Source organism: Cyprinodon tularosa, unplaced genomic scaffold (genome assembly GCF_016077235.1).
Source record: "Cyprinodon tularosa strain WSP-4 unplaced genomic scaffold, ASM1607723v1 ctg1240, whole genome shotgun sequence".
NCBI classification, from domain to species: Eukaryota; Metazoa; Chordata; class Actinopteri; order Cyprinodontiformes; family Cyprinodontidae; genus Cyprinodon; species Cyprinodon tularosa.
Window position 1 is genome coordinate 21531 of NW_024038049.1, and position 17465 is coordinate 38995.

The 17465-nt window shown below is 41.4% G+C and overlaps 1 protein-coding gene across 1 annotated transcript; it reads left to right on the forward strand.

The window, feature by feature from the left end:
- The first annotated feature begins 2906 nt into the window (after window positions 1–2906).
- On the forward strand, window positions 2907–16966 carry LOC119777534. The gene is made up of 9 exons (XM_038276434.1): window positions 2907–3229; window positions 3271–3365; window positions 6982–7115; window positions 13067–13687; window positions 14456–14530; window positions 14601–14738; window positions 14825–14941; window positions 15047–15193; window positions 16245–16966. The coding sequence occupies exons 1-9, from the start codon at window positions 2922–2924 to the stop codon at window positions 16584–16586; spliced, it is 1977 nt and encodes a 658-aa protein (XP_038132362.1). The 5' UTR covers window positions 2907–2921; the 3' UTR covers window positions 16587–16966.
- Window positions 16967–17465: the final 499 nt, after the last annotated feature.

Below are 17465 nucleotides of genomic sequence, written 5' to 3' on the forward strand. Positions count from 1 at the left end.
TGAAAATGTGGTCGAAATACTCATTTGCCTAATAATTCTGCACTAAAGCAGTAAAGCAGTAAACTACTTTTCCAGTCTAGGAGCTGCGTTATCTAAGGCAATACGCAGAGAACTAGCAACCCCATCCACAAAATCATCAACCTGTGAGTGGGAATAAGCTATGCTTTTGCACTCTGTAGCACTGCTCAGCGACACAGAGGAGAGAGAAAGTGAAGCAGATTCTTTAAAATGTATAACTGCTCTATCTGATAAAGATCTACTAAAATGTAACCTTCTTTTGGGGGAGGAGAACTCTGTTAAAGTAATCCTGAAGGTTATTAGAAAGTGGTCAGAGAGGACAGGGTTGTGAGGAAATACTGTTATTTCTTCACATTCTATGCCGTATGTCAGGTGTGTGTCCCTGGTTGCCAGCCTGGTATTCTACAGGTGTATCCCTGGTTGCCAGCCTGGTATTCTACAGGTGTGTCCCTGGTTGCCAGCCTGGTATTCTACAGGTGTGTCCCTGGTTGCCAGCCTGGTATTCTACAGGTGTATCCCTGGTTGCCAGCCTGGTATTCTACAGGTGTATCCCTGGTTGCCAGCCTGGTATTCTACAGGTGTATCCCTGGTTGCCAGCCTGGTATTCTACAGGTGTATCCCTGGTTGCCAGCCTGGTATTCTACAGGTGTATCCCTGGTTGCCAGCCTGGTATTCTACAGGTGTATCCCTGGTTGCCACCCTGGTATTCTACAGGTGTGTCCCAGTCAGCAGTCTGGTTGCCAGCCTGGTATTCTACAGGTGTGTCCCTGGTTGCCAGCCTGGTATTCTACAGGTGTATCCCTGGTTGCCAGCCTGGTATTCTACAGGTGTATCCCTGGTTGCCAGCCTGGTATTCTACAGGTGTATCCCTGGTTGCCAGCCTGGTATTCTACAGGTGTATCCCTGGTTGCCAGCCTGGTATTCTACAGGTGTATCCCTGGTTGCCAGCCTGGTATTCTACAGGTGTATCCCTGGTTGCCAGCCTGGTATTCTACAGGTGTGTCCCTGGTTGCCAGCCTGGTATTCTACAGGTGTGTCCCTGGTTGCCAGCCTGGTATTCTACAGGTGTATCCCTGGTTGCCAGCCTGGTATTCTACAGGTGTATCCCTGGTTGCCAGCCTGGTATTCTACAGGTGTATCCCTGGTTGCCAGCCTGGTATTCTACAGGTGTATCCCTGGTTGCCAGCCTGGTATTCTACAGGTGTGTCCCTGGTTGCCAGCCTGGTATTCTACAGGTGTATCCCTGGTTGCCAGCCTGGTATTCTACAGGTGTATCCCTGGTTGCCAGCCTGGTATTCTACAGGTGTGTCCCTGGTTGCCAGCCTGGTATTCTACAGGTGTGTCCCTGGTTGCCAGCCTGGTATTCTACAGGTGTATCCCTGGTTGCCAGCCTGGTATTCTACAGGTGTGTGTCCCTGGTTGCCAGCCTGGTATTCTACAGGTGTATCCCTGGTTGCCAGCCTGGTATTCTACAGGTGTATCCCTGGTTGCCAGCCTGGTATTCTACAGGTGTATCCCTGGTTGCCAGCCTGGTATTCTACAGGTGTATCCCTGGTTGCCAGCCTGGTATTCTACAGGTGTATCCCTGGTTGCCACCCTGGTATTCTACAGGTGTGTCCCAGTCAGCAGTCTGGTTGCCAGCCTGGTATTCTACAGGTGTGTCCCTGGTTGCCAGCCTGGTATTCTACAGGTGTATCCCTGGTTGCCAGCCTGGTATTCTACAGGTGTATCCCTGGTTGCCAGCCTGGTATTCTACAGGTGTATCCCTGGTTGCCAGCCTGGTATTCTACAGGTGTATCCCTGGTTGCCAGCCTGGTATTCTACAGGTGTGTCCCTGGTTGCCAGCCTGGTATTCTACAGGTGTGTCCCTGGTTGCCAGCCTGGTATTCTACAGGTGTGTCCCTGGTTGCCAGCCTGGTATTCTACAGGTGTATCCCTGGTTGCCAGCCTGGTATTCTACAGGTGTATCCCTGGTTGCCAGCCTGGTATTCTACAGGTGTATCCCTGGTTGCCAGCCTGGTATTCTACAGGTGTATCCCTGGTTGCCAGCCTGGTATTCTACAGGTGTGTCCCTGGTTGCCAGCCTGGTATTCTACAGGTGTATCCCTGGTTGCCAGCCTGGTATTCTACAGGTGTGTCCCTGGTTGCCAGCCTGGTATTCTACAGGTGTGTCCCTGGTTGCCAGCCTGGTATTCTACAGGTGTGTCCCTGGTTGCCAGCCTGGTATTCTACAGGTGTATCCCTGGTTGCCAGCCTGGTATTCTACAGGTGTGTGTCCCTGGTTGCCAGCCTGGTATTCTACAGGTGTATCCCTGGTTGCCAGCCTGGTATTCTACAGGTGTATCCCTGGTTGCCAGCCTGGTATTCTACAGGTGTATCCCTGGTTGCCAGCCTGGTATTCTACAGGTGTGTCCCTGGTTGCCAGCCTGGTATTCTACAGGTCTATCCCTGGTTGCCAGCCTGGTATTCTACAGGTGTATCCCTGGTTGCCAGCCTGGTATTCTACAGGTGTATCCCTGGTTGCCAGCCTGGTATTCTACAGGTGTGTCCCTGGTTGCCAGCCTGGTATTCTACAGGTGTGTCCCTGGTTGCCAGCCTGGTATTCTACAGGTGTATCCCTGGTTGCCAGCCTGGTATTCTACAGGTGTATCCCTGGTTGCCAGCCTGGTATTCTACAGGTGTGTCCCTGGTTGCCAGCCTGGTATTCTACAGGTGTGTCCCTGGTTGCCAGCCTGGTATTCTACAGGTGTGTCCCAGTCAGCAGTCTGGTTGCCAGCCTGATATTCTACAGTCCTTCATGGTTATAAATGAGGCGGTTCTACTGAAAGTTCTGGAACATCCAGCAGAACTCAAAGCTCACTGGTTCCACTGGGTTCAGTCTGCAGGAGGAACTGGGTCCAACAATGTCTGCAGCCAGGAGAGGACAGCAGCGGCGAGGCTGGGCGCCTGGCTGCAGCGTGACGTCAGCGCGTTTTCCTGACGTGCTGTCTGCCAGCTCTGCGCTCTGCTTTGTTCCCTGTGCGCTGGCGGAGCGAGCTTCCCTCTGGATCCGGGAGCAGCAGCAGAAGATGAGCCACTTCAACAAGGGACCAGCCTACGGCCTGTCTGCGGAGGTCCGGAGCAAAGTAAGTGCTGCCAGAACTTTGTTTGCAGGCAGGGATCCGCTCTGGAAAAACTTTCTGCCGAAACTCTCCGAACTCCACAAGTTCGGGTCTGGAGCTGATTCTCTCCAGAACGTTCCGTTTGGATCAGAACCTGGAGCTCCATGACGCAATGCGCCGTCCTGCTCCTGGGGCGCAGGAGTCCAGGGGGACCGGACCGGACCGGAACTGAGACCGCTCCTCACGGTCTCGCATCCAGTCTGCTTCTATAGAACTGAACATTAGGGAGGGTGGGGGGTGAAACCCAGAGGTTCTGCTAGAACCGGCTGGGACTGGGTCAGCGTGTGAGTGGAGAGGAGGTCCGGAAGAACCCAGACCAGGTTCTGTGTGAAGGCAGTCCAGAACCTCAGAAGGTTCTTATCTGGGCTCAGCAGAACCAGAACCAGCAGACTGATCATAAATCCAGAATCTATATGGAACAAGAACCATGCTGGAGGTCCGGTTATCTGCTGGTTCTGGTTCCTGAGCTTCTATTGCAGCAGAACCTCCTGCTGGTCCTCATAGAGTGAATCTCTATAACAGAGGTTCACTCTATGTGATCAACCTCTATAAATGAAGTTTACTCAATGTGATGAACCTCTATAACAGGTCCACTCTGTGATGAACCTCTAGAATAGAGGTTCACTCTATGTGATGAATCTCTATAAATGAGGTTCACTCTGTGATGAACCTCTATAACAGGTTTACTCTATGTGATGAACCTCTATAAAACATGGTTCACTCTATGTGATGAATCTCTATAAATGAGGTTCACTCTGTGATGAACCTCTATAAAACATGGTTCACTCTATGTGATCAACCTCTTTAAATGAAGTTCGCTCTATGTGATGAATCTCTATAAATGAGGTTCACTCTATGTGATGAACCTCTATAAAACATGGTTCACTCTATGTGATCAACCTCTTTAAATGAAGTTCGCTCTATGTGATGAATCTCTATAAATGAGGTTCACTCTATGGGATGAATCTCTATAAATGAGGTTCACTCTATGGGATGAATCTCTATAAATGAGGTTCACTCTATGTGATGAATCTCTATAAATGAGGTTCACTCTGTGATGAACCTCTATAACAGGTTTACTCTATGTGATGAACCTCTATAAAACATGGTTCACTCTATGTGATGAATCTCTATAAATGAGGTTCACTCTGTGATGAACCTCTATAAAACATGGTTCACTCTATGTGATCAACCTCTTTAAATGAAGTTCGCTCTATGTGATGAATCTCTATAAATGAGGTTCACTCTATGGGATGAATCTCTATAAATGAGGTTCACTCTATGGGATGAATCTCTATAAATGAGGTTCACTCTGTGATGAACCTCTATAACAGGTTTACTCTATGTGATGAACCTCTATAAAAGATGGTTCACTCTATGTGATGAATCTCTATAAATGAGGTTCACTCTGTGATGAACCTCTATAAAACATGGTTCACTCTATGTGATGAATCTCTATAAATGAGGTTCACTCTATGGGATGAATCTCTATAAATGAGGTTCACTCTATGGGATGAATCTCTATAAATGAGGTTCACTCTGTGATGAACCTCTATAACAGGTTTACTCTATGTGATGAACCTCTATAAAAGATGGTTCACTCTATGTGATCAACCTCTTTAAATGAAGTTCGCTCTATGTGATGGATCTAGAAAACAGAGGTTTACTCTATGTGATGAATCTCTATAAATGAGGTTCACACTGTGATGAACCTCTATAACAAGTTTACTCTATGTGATGAACCTCTATAAAACATGGTTCACTCTATGTGATCAACCAATTTAAATGAAGTTCACTCTATGTGATAAATCTCTATAAATGAAGTTCACTCTATGTGATGAATCTAGAGAACAGAGGTTTACTCTATGTGGTGAACCTCTATAACAGGTCCACTCTGTGATGAACCTCTAGAATAGAGGTTCACTCTATGTGATGAACATCTATAAATGAGGTCCACTCTGTGATGAACCTCTAGAATAGAGGTTCACTCTATGTGATGAATCTCTATAAATGAGGTTCACACTGTGATGAACCTCTATAAAACATGGTTCACTCTATGTGATCAACCTCTTTAAATGAAGTTCACTCTATGTGATGAATCTCTAAAAATGAGGTTCACTCTATGGGATGAATCTCTATAAATGAGGTTCACTCTATGTGATGAATCTCTATAAATGAGGTTCACTCTGTGATGAACCTCTATAAAACATGGTTCACTCTATGTGATCAACCTCTTTAAATGAAGTTCGCTCTATGTGATGAATCTCTATAAATGAGGTTCACTCTATGGGATGAATCTCTATAAATGAGGTTCACTCTGTGATGAACCTCTATAACAGGTTTACTCTATGTGATGAACCTCTATAAAAGATGGTTCACTCTATGTGATCAACCTCTTTAAATGAAGTTCGCTCTATGTGATGGATCTAGAAAACAGAGGTTTACTCTATGTGATGAATCTCTATAAATGAGGTTCACACTGTGATGAACCTCTATAACAGGTTTACTCTATGTGATGAACCTCTATAAAAGATGGTTCACTCTATGTGATCAACCTCTTTAAATGAAGTTCGCTCTATGTGATGGATCTAGAAAACAGAGGTTTACTCTATGTGATGAACCTCTATAAAACATGGTTCACTATGTGATGAATCTCTATAAATGAAGTTCACTCTATGTGATGAATCTCTATAAATGAGGTTCACTCTATGTGATGAATCTCTATAAATGAGGTTCACTCGGTGATGAACCTCTATAACAGGTTCACTCTATGTGATGAACCTCTATAACATAGGTTCACTCTATGTGATGAATCTCTATAACAGAGGTTCACTCTATGTGATGAATCTCTATAACAGAGGTTCACTCTGTGATGAATCTCTATAACAGAAGTTCACTCTATGTGATGAATCTCTATAACAGAAGTTCACTCTATGTGATGAATCTCTATAACAGAAGTTCACTCTATGTGATGAATCTCTATAACAGAGGTTCACTCTGTGATGAACCTCTATAAATGAGGTTCACTCTATGTGATGAACCTCTAGAACACAGGTTCAGTCTATGTGATGAACCTCTAGAACAGAGGTTCAGTCTATGTGATGAATCTCTATAACAGAGGTTCACTCTATGTGATGAATCTCTATAACAGAGGTTCACTCTATGTGATGAACCTCTATAAATGAGGTTCAGTCTATGTGATGAACCTCTAGAACAGAGGTTCAGTCTATGTGATGAACCTCTATAAATGAGGTTCACTCTATGTGATGAACCTCTAGAACAGAGGTCAGGTTGGGGTTGGGCCTCTGTGAGAAACCTCTACCAGTTCAGCTCCCAGTGCTCCCAGTGGGTCAGTGACTTGGAGTCCAGTCACACCAGTAGTCAGGTCATCCTATGTGATGAATCTCTATAAATGAGGTTCACTCTGTGATGAACCTCTATAATAGGTTCACTCTATGTGATGAACCTCTATAACAGAGGTTCACTCTATGTGATGAATCTCTAGAACAGAGGTTCATTCTATGTGATGAACCTCTATAAATGAGGTTCACTCTATGTGATGAACCTCTAGAACAGAGGTTCAGTCTATTTGATGAACCTCTAGAACAGAGGTTCACTCTATTTGATGAACCTCTAGAACAGAGGTTCACTCTATGTGATGAACCTCTAGAACAGAGGTTCAGTCTATTTGATGAACCTCTAGAACAGAGGTTCACTCTATTTGATGAACCTCTAGAACAGAGGTTCACTCTATTTGATGAACCTCTAGAACAGAGGTTCACTCTATGTGATGAACCTCTAGAACAGAGGTCAGGTTGGGGTTGGGCCTCTGTGAGAAACCTCTACCAGTTCAGCTCCCAGTGCTCCCAGTGGGTCAGTGACTTGGAGTCCAGTCACACCAGTAGTCAGGTCATCCTCCTAGAGGCTCGGCCCAGAGTTCTTCCTCGTTTTTTTTTTAGGAGTTTTTTCCCCGGGTTGCTGTTGGTGTTAACCACCGTTTGGGGTTTTTTGGAGGGAAAACCCCTTTACAAAAAAAGCCCGGCCCGTATGGAGGGGGTTTGTGGAAACCCCCACGGAACTGGAAAGAGAAAGGGGTTTTTTTCGGGTGGGCCCCCATGGGGGGAACTGTTTATTGAGCCCCCCTTTTTGTGACCAAACCGGGGGGCCCCTTTGGGAAATCGAAAAAGGGGTTTTGGCTGGGGGGTTTTTCCCCCCCGGTGTTGGGGCCCCAGAAAGAATCCCGGGTTTTGGGGGGAAAAGAAGCCCTCCAAAATTCCGGCCTAAAAGGCCCCCGGTTTGTTGGCCCCTTCCCTTTTTCCCCCTTGCCAAAATTTACCCCCAGAAAAGGATGGTTTGGATTGGGGGAGGTGAAGGGGTGGATGGAGAGAATTGAAAAATTGAAGGGGGGGGGTATTTGGGAAATTTTTTTAGTTTTGAAATGTGGTAGTGGAGTTTGGAAAAATTTTAAAATATTTATTTAAAAAATTATATATATATTTTTAATTATATATATATTTAAAATATAATATTATATATATTATATTTTTTAAAAATTTTTATTAAATTAATTAAAAATTTTTTTTTTTTTTATATTAAAAATATTATATTATAATTATATATATATATTTAATTTAAAAATTTTTTTAAATATTATATATTATATAATTATTTTATATATTATTTATATTAATATATATATTAATTTAAAATTATTAAAATATATTAAAAATTAATATTTTTATATATAAAATATTATTTATTTTAAAAATTTTATATGGTATTATTATATTTTTTTAAAATTAATTTTTATGGTGGGGTTTTTTTTTATGGTTTTTTTTTATAAAATTATTAAAAATTTTTTGTATGGTGGAGGGGGAGGGGGGATGGATGGATGGGTTTGGTGGATGGTGATGGAAAAAATTTTATGGATGGATGGTGGATGGGGTGAAAAGGATGGAGATGGATGGATGGATGGTGATTGATGGTTTGGGGGGGTTTTAGGTGGATGAGGTGATTTTGATGGATGGTTTTAAAAATGATGGTTTTTGGTGGGGGTGAGGGGGGAATATTGGGGGTTTTTATTTTGTTGGTAGATGGGAAGATGGTGGATATTAAAGATATTTATGATGGTGGGAAAAAGGTAGGGGAAAAGGGTTTTTTTTTTATTATATTTTTTATTATTTTTTTTTTTTTTGGTATGGAATTTTAAAAATTATATGGGATTTTTAATTTTTATTTAAAATATGATGGGTGGATAAATTTAATTAATTTGGGTTTTATATTTTTTTAATATAATTTATTTTTTTAGGATATTTTTTATATTTTTTTTTTATTTTTTATATATATTTAAAATTTAAATTTGGGAAATTATATTTTTTTTTTATATTATATATATATAAATTTTGGGGGTATAAATATATTTTATATATTTTTTTAATATTAAAAATATATTATAAAATATTTTATATGGATGGTAAAAATTTTTTTGGATTTTAATGGGAATATTTATATATAATATGGATGGGTTGAGGGTGATGGATGGATGGATGGGTGGATTGATGATGGTGATGGATTGATGGATGGATGGTTTGGGGGTGGATTAAAAAGGGGTGATGGATGGATTATGGGGTGGAGGAGGTTGATGGGGGATGGATGGGGTGGGGGTTGGATGATGAGGATGATGGGGGGGGGATGGATGGATGGATGGATGGATGAGGTGGATGATGGAGGATTGATGGTGGGTGATGGGAAAGGGGTTGGGTGGAGATTTGGGGGAAGGGTGGATGGATGATGGGGTGGGTTTATGGATTATATTTGGGGGGATTTGGATATTGGGGGGGGGTTGGGATATGATATATATTAAAATTTGGTAATTTTAAAAATTTTGTGGATATATATATATTGATTATGTATTTTTTAGGATAAAAATATATATATATTATATGGAATTTGTATATAAATTATATATATTAATATGGATATTTTGGATTTTTTGGGGGAAAAAAATTATATTTATATTATATATTATATTTAAAATATTTAAATTAATAATATTTTTATGGGGAAATTATTTTTTGGGGGTTTTTAAGGAATTTTTGGGGGGAAAATTTTTAATTTATATATTTAAGGGAAATTATATATTTTTTGGGAAAGGGATATAAAATATTTTATTATATATAAAATTTTTTTATATATTATTTTATTTAATTTATTTTATATTTATTATTTAAAAATTTCATTTTATTTAAAATTTTATTTATTTATTTCTTTATTATATTAAAATTTATAATTTTATTTTTTATTATATTATTTATTTTAAATTTTTTTTTTTAAAAAAATTTTATATATTTTTTTATTTTAAAAAAATTATATTTAAAAAAATTATTTTTATTTTAAATATTATTTTTTTATTATATATATATATTTTTTTAAAAATTTTTTTATTTTTAAAATATTTTTTATTATTAAATTAAAATTTAAGTTTTTTAAATATTTTTATTTTAATTTTTTTTTTTTATATTTTTTATTTTTTAGGGGGTTATATATATATATAGGATTTAAAGGGGTATGGATTTGATAATTATAATATATTAAATTATAATTAGGAAAATTTTTTAAAATATTTTGGATATAATTTATATTATATGTATATTATATTTTTTGGGGGGGATTTTGGGGGGGTTTTAAAAATATATGGTTTATTTATATATTATATGATGGGTTATATTATTTTTAATTATATATATATATATAAAATATAAAAAATATGGGATTTTTGGGGGTATTGGGATATATATTATATATATATATATTATATGGTATATATTAATGATTTATATATTAATTAAAAATTTTTTAAAGGGGTATTTAATATATTATTATATATATATAAATTTTTTTATATGGGGGGAAAAATATTAAAATTATTAATTATGGAATTATTGTTTTTGATATTAAAATATATTTTATGGTATTTTTTTTTATGGGATTTATTAATTAAAAATATATATTTTAAAAATTATTTATATATTATATATTGGGTTATATATATATATATTATATATATATATTTTATATATTATTATTATATTTTATTAGATTTAAAAATTATATATTTGGATATAAATTATGGGTTTTTTTGGGGGATATTTTTTGGGGGAAAATTTGGGGTTTTAAAAGGGAAAATTTAAATATTTAAAAAATGTTAAAAAAATTATAATAAATTGAAATAGGATAATTAAGAGGAGTGAGGGGGGTTTGGGTTGGGTTTTTTTTGAATTTGGGTTGGGGAGGAGGAATTTAAGGGGGGAAGAAAATTATAAAAGGGAAAATTTTGGGGTAGATGGGGGTTTATATATATAGGGGAAAGGATAAAATTTATGGATTATTTTTAGGGGGGTTTTTTGGAAAGGATGGATTTTGGGGGGATGGGGGAGGTTTTGGGGGGGGGAAAAGTTTGGAGGTGATGGAGTGGATGGAGGATGGGGTGGGAGGGGGTTTATATGGAATTTTTGGGGGAGGGTGGGTTTGGTGGAGAAGGAAGGGGTTTTTTGGCCCTGAGGCTTTCCCCAGTTAAAAGGGGGAACCAAGGGGGTTTATTTTCGTTTTTAAAAATCAAACCCCTTGGGGCTTGGGGCGGCCGCCATTATCTTTTGAAACAACGGGAAGGGGGGGGGGGGTTAGGGGGCGGGGGTTTAAAAACCAAAAGTTTTTAAAAAAAAAAAAAGTAAAATTTTTTTTAAAACCGGAGTCCTTTCTTGGGGAAGTAATTTTGAAAAAAAACAAATTTTTTTTCCTAAACCCATTGTTTTAAGTTTTAATAGCTTCTACAAATTGGTTTGTTCTTTGGGGCCCGTGGTTAAAGGTTTTTTTTAAGGGGGGCCCAAAAATTAAGCCTTATAGGGGGCCCATAAAAAACCCGATAAGGCTTTTTTCGAGGGGAAAATTTTTCCCCCTTAAGGCCCGGGAAAGGGGGGGGGGTCATTGGGTAAAACGGAAAGGTAGTAGGGGTTTCTAGGCCTTCATTTTCCCTTTTCCGAACCCCAGAAAGGTTTTTTCCCCCCGCCTCCCCAGAAAAACAAAACTAGGGGGGGGACAAGCAACCCCGAAAAATCAGTTGGCAGAAAATTTTTTTACCCGTTAACTCCTTAAAACCGGGTTAAAATAGATTTTTAAAGGGCGATTAAAATGGAAAAAAACCCCCCTTAGCAAAAAAAAAAAAAAGAAAGGGGCCGGGCTGGGCCCCAGAAAACCCCTTTTGGGGAAAAAAACTTTTTTAAGCCTTAAAAACCCCCAAAAAAGCCTTCAGATTAAAAGGCCCCAAATTTAATCTTAATTAAAAACCCCCAATTAAGGGCTTTTACAAAGCCTTCAGATTAAAGGCCTCCAGATTAAAGGCCTCAGATTAAAGGCCTTCACATTAAAAGTCTTCAGACTTAAAACCCTCAGATTAAAGGCCTTTAGATCGAAAGCCTTCAGATTAAAGGCCTCCAGATTAAAGGCCTCAGATTAAAGGCCTTCACATTAAAAGTCTTCAGACTTAAAACCCTCAGATTAAAGGCCTCCAGATTAAAGGCCTTCAGACTAAAGGCCTCCAGATTAAAGGCCTTCAGACTAAAGGCCTCCAGATTAAAGGCCTTCAGACTAAAGGCCTCCAGATTAAAGGCATTCAGACTAAAGAGCCTTCAGACTAAAGGCATTCAGACTAAAGAGCCTTCAGATTAAAGGCCTTCAGACTAAAGGCCTCCAGATTAAATGCCTTCAGATTAAAACCCTCAGATTAAAGGCCTTCAGATTAAAGGCCTTCAGACTAAAGGCCTCCAGATTAAATGCCTTCAGATTAAAACCCTCAGATTAAATGCCTTCAGATTAAAGGCCTCCAGATTAAAGGCCTTCAGACTAAAGGCCTCCAGATTAAATGCCTTCAGATTAAAACCCTCAGATTAAAGGCCTTCAGACTAAAGGCCCTTCAGACTAAAGAGCCTTCAGACTAAAGGCCTCCAGATTAAATGCCTTCAGATTAAAGGCCTCCAGATTAAAGGCATTCAGACTAAAGGCCTCCAGATTAAAGGCCTTCAGACTAAAGGCCTCCAGATTAAAGGCATTCAGATTAAAGGCCTCCAGATTAAAGGCATTCAGACTAAAGGCCTCCAGATTAAAGGCCTTCAGACTAAAGGCCTCCAGATTAAAGGCATTCAGACTAAAGGCCTCCAGATTAAAGGCCTTCAGACTAAAGGCCTCCAGATTAAAGGCATTCAGATTAAAGGCCTCCAGATTAAATGCCTTCAGATTAAAGGCCTCCAGATTAAAGGCATTCAGACTAAAGGCCTCCAGATTAAAGGCATTCAGACTAAAGGCCTCCAGATTAAAGGCCTTCAGACTAAAGGCCTCCAGATTAAATGCCTTCAGATTAAAACCCTCAGATTAAATGCCTTCAGATTAAAGGCCTCCAGATTAAAGGCATTCAGACTAAAGGCCTCCAGATTAAATGCCTTCAGATTAAAACCCTCAGATTAAAGGTCTTCAGATTAAAAGCCTTCAGACTAAAGGACCTTCAGATTAAAAGCCTTCAGACTAAAGGCCTCCAGATTAAATGCCTTCAGATTAAAACCCTCAGATTAAATGCCTTCAGATTAAAGGCCTCCAGATTAAAGGCATTCAGACTAAAGGCCTCCAGATTAAATGCCTTCAGATTAAAACCCTCAGATTAAAGGCCTTCAGATTAAAAGCCTTCAGACTAAAGGACCTTCAGATTAAAAGCCTTCAGACTAAAGGCCTCCAGATTAAATGCCTTCAGATTAAAACCCTCAGATTAAAGGCCTTCAGACTAAAGGCCCTTCAGACTAAAGAGCCTTCAGACTAAAGGCCTCCAGATTAAATGCCTTCAGATTAAAGGCCTCCAGATTAAAGGCATTCAGACTAAAGGCCTCCAGATTAAAGGCCTTCAGACTAAAGGCCTCCAGATTAAAGGCATTCAGATTAAAGGCCTCCAGATTAAAGGCATTCAGACTAAAGGCCTCCAGATTAAAGGCATTCAGACTAAAGGCCTCCAGATTAAAGGCCTTCAGACTAAAGGCCTCCAGATTAAAGGCATTCAGACTAAAGGCCTCCAGATTAAAGGCCTTCAGACTAAAGGCCTCCAGATTAAAGGCATTCAGATTAAAGGCCTCCAGATTAAAGGCATTCAGACTAAAGGCCTCCAGATTAAAGGCCTTCAGACTAAAGGCCTCCAGATTAAAGGCATTCAGATTAAAGGCCTCCAGATTAAAGGCATTCAGACTAAAGGCCTCCAGATTAAAGGCCTTCAGACTAAAGGCCTCCAGATTAAATGCCTTCAGATTAAAGGCCTCCAGATTAAAGGCATTCAGACTAAAGGCCTCCAGATTAAAGGCATTCAGACTAAAGGCCTCCAGATTAAAGGCCTTCAGACTAAAGGCCTCCAGATTAAATGCCTTCAGATTAAAACCCTCAGATTAAATGCCTTCAGATTAAAGGCCTCCAGATTAAAGGCATTCAGACTAAAGGCCTCCAGATTAAATGCCTTCAGATTAAAACCCTCAGATTAAAGGTCTTCAGATTAAAAGCCTTCAGACTAAAGGACCTTCAGATTAAAAGCCTTCAGACTAAAGGCCTCCAGATTAAATGCCTTCAGATTAAAACCCTCAGATTAAATGCCTTCAGATTAAAGGCCTCCAGATTAAAGGCATTCAGACTAAAGGCCTCCAGATTAAATGCCTTCAGATTAAAACCCTCAGATTAAAGGCCTTCAGATTAAAAGCCTTCAGACTAAAGGACCTTCAGATTAAAAGCCTTCAGACTAAAGGCCTCCAGATTAAATGCCTTCAGATTAAAGGCCTCCAGATTAAATGCCTTCAGATTAAAGGCCTTCAGACTAAAGGCCCTTCAGATTAAAAGCCTTCAGACTAAAGGCCTCCAGATTAAATGCCTTCAGATTAAAAGTCGTCAGATTGTAGGCCACTCTGGTACCCTAAAGATTGGCCAGTTGAGATGAAGAGAGGGTGTAAGTGAGGTGAGGGTGAAGCAGGAGTCAGGCCCCGCCCACCCACTGCGTCTGCTGGCCATCCTCCTGGTCGGTCTGCCACCATCACACAGGTCTCAGTGATGGAACAGGCTGCATTACCAACAGCTTATTCTGTCTGAGTCTCTGCAGCTGGGTGCTGAAGGGTTGTCCTCTACAGGGAGGATGTGTGATCCGGTTCTCCTACAGGAAGCGGTTCTGGTTCAGTCTACAGAACAGTCCCTGAATCTCTCCTGTTTTATCCAGGCTGATCAATAAGCTCCAGCCCGGCTCAGTGAAGAAAATCAACCACTCCCAGCTGAACTGGCACAAGGTAAGCCCACCTGGGAGTCTTCTCCTCCCTGCCAAAGCCTCCAGAAGCACTGACCCATGTCTGTCTGCAGCTGGAGAACCTGGGGAATTTTATCAAAGCCATTCTGGCCTACGGCCTGAAGCCCAGCGACATCTTCGAGGCCAACGACCTGTTTGAAAACGGGAACATGACTCAAGTGCAGACCACGCTGCTAGCACTGGCCAGCATGGTGAGTCCAGGCCGCACTGAGCAGAACCGCTGCCTAGAAGCGTTGAACTGACGTTGGTCCTGGTTCTCTTCTGTTGGGTCCGTCAGGCCAAGACCAAAGGCTTGGACACAAAGGTTGATATTGGGGTGAAATATGCAGACAAACAAAGACGGCAGTTTGATGAAGAGAAGATCAAGGCTGGACAGTGTGTCATCGGACTGCAGGTAAGGGCTCCTGGTCCTCATGAGTCCTGATGGTAGAGACCTTCAGTCTAGCAACATTCTCTGCCGGGTTGAGTTCAACAGAACCTGTTTCTGCTTTGCGTCCAGATGGGAACAAACAAGTGTGCCAGTCAGGCTGGAATGACGGCGTACGGAACCAGGAGGCATCTGTACGACCCGAAGACTCACAGCGATAAACCGTACGACCAGACCACCATCAGCCTGCAGATGGGCACCAACAAAGGAGCCAGCCAGGTTAAAGCCCGCCTTTCTGTGCACCATACTGACTGCTGTCACCGCATCAGAGACTAGTTAGACCCATACATCACACACAATTAACTCTACGGTTGAAATTCTATTCAGTCTATTTCTAGAGCTCCAAACAGCACCACCTATATCCTCCTTATTCCACGAACAGATCAGCGTGTTTTATTTCTCCTTATTCTATGAATACATATTTAAATAAGCTTCTTCCATCCATTGGAATAAGGTGGATAGATCCAGATAAAACAGATCATCCAGGCAGATTTAAGGTTCAAACCAGCTGATTGCATCCAGTCGCTGAGACTCTTCAGCAATCCCTCTCTCTGAGCATGCTGATGAATTGAGGCATTGTCTGTCTAACTGGATCCTCCTTAACTTGGCTAAAGTTACAGCCGTAAACAGCAGCTGAATGCGCTGACTCAGCGCTCAGCACTGTTTAACCCAGTTAGCTCAGTGTACCTCAAAGGGTAACAGTGGAAGAACATGGTAGCAGTTAATGGTGAAGGATCTGAAATCAATCATCCCACTTTAAGGAGAGTTGCCTTCAAATACCAGGCGAATGCAGCCTGTGACATCACAACAATCTGGACCAGATATAGAGTTAAACCATTGTGGGTCTAGTCAAAGCCCATTTATTAGATAGGAGTGTTAATGATCTTATTTTTAATAAGATCAACCGTATTTATAAAGAATCCCATAATATCATTCCTGCTAAGAGCAGGTGGAATGGACGGTTCAACAGAGCTATGGCTCTGGGTGAGTTTGGGATTAAAAATAAATTAGGATTATTCTCCTCTATTAATGAGGAGAAATATGCTGCTCTTGCTTTATTAAGGGTGCTCTTATACCTATGCAGCCTAGCCTAGCTTCGCCAGCCTCTCACTGCGCATCACATGCTGTTTCCAGCTACGCTAGTCACGAGTCATTTTGACCAGTCAGTGTCCCAAGCTGCTGCAGTAATGACAGGGAGGCCATGTTGTTCCATCAGAACCAGCTAATGTTGCTCCGGTTGAACCTAACGCTGCTTTGTGGTTCCTGACAGGCGGGGATGTCGGCCCCTGGTACCCGTAGGGACATCTTTGACCAGAAGGTGGCGCTGCAGCCGGTCGACAACTCTACCATCTCCCTCCAGATGGGCACCAACAAGGTGGCGTCTCAGAGAGGCATGAGCGTGTACGGTCTGGGCCGGCAGGTCTATGACCCCAAGTACTGCGCCGCACCGACGGAACCGGTGATTCACAAAAACGGCAGCCAGGGCACCGGCACCAACGGCTCAGAAATCAGCGATAGCGACTACCAGGCCGAGTTCCAGGAGGAGGAGTACCACGCCGGTTACCATGACGACTACGACCCCCTCTATAACGAGCCCCACAGTGACTACTAGTGCAGGGCTTCAGGTCTAGAGCAGTATGACGTCATCAGACCTTCGCTGTCCTCACTGGACTTTCTATGAAACTAGACTCTGAGCCGCAGAGCTCCAGTTTTAGTTCTAAGCACGGCAGATAAGTGGTGAAGAGTGATTTTTGAAGGACGTCTTTGATAGAAGCTTTGCTGTCCTGTACGGCATACCTGTAGCGGACCAGTGTTGAGCCTATCAGTGTACCTGTTAAAGTCTGTAGATTTTCACGATCTAGATTCATTCCTTTCTCTGAGTTACGTCTTCCTGATGGACGCGAGGCGCTCATAACCTTTTCTACGTTCTTACCTTCTTTCCTTTTTTAGACCAATCCGTGTTTATTAATAAAATCCTACCTTTCATTAAAGTCTCACCGTGTTTGAATCAGCCTGTCTGCACATTTCCATTCACAGCTAACCCCACTGAGCCACTGGGAAATAGCCTTAAATAACCAAGTCAGTAGTCCCATTTCCACTACCCTTCACAAACTGTGCTGAGGTCGGTGAGGCGCGGTAACCAAGGTAACAGTTGAGTATAAATGGCACATTAAACTGAACTGGGCCGCGCCAGACACAACAACAACAACATGGTACTAGTTCATCATCAGGGCTCGGAGCGGTTCAGTTCTGGCTAGTTTCTCTGATAACAAAGAGCGCATGAGCAGACGCGTCATCTCAGACATTCCTAAAATCCTAGCTTCCCTACCGTACCACACGATTTCCAGAGATGGTTCTGGTTAGCAGTGTGATGAAGCTCAACATCTGTCCTTGTTTCCTGCATCTGGAAGCCCTGATTCACTTCCCGAAAGCCGACTCCGTCAAGTAAACTTCCGCAAACTTCCTGAATGTTACGGGCACCGCCATGTTG

Bases quoted from the DNA above. Each gene is read 5' to 3' on its own strand.
- LOC119777534 (XM_038276434.1), top strand. From the start codon at position 2,922: ATGTCTGCAGCCAGGAGAGGACAGCAGCGGCGAGGCTGGGCGCCTGGC. The intron at 3,366-6,981 runs GTCTCGCATCCA...ATGAACCTCTAG, and splicing joins AACTGAGACCGCTCCTCACG to AACAGAGGTCAGGTTGGGGT. The intron at 14,739-14,824 runs GTGAGTCCAGGC...TGGGTCCGTCAG, and splicing joins TGCTAGCACTGGCCAGCATG to GCCAAGACCAAAGGCTTGGA.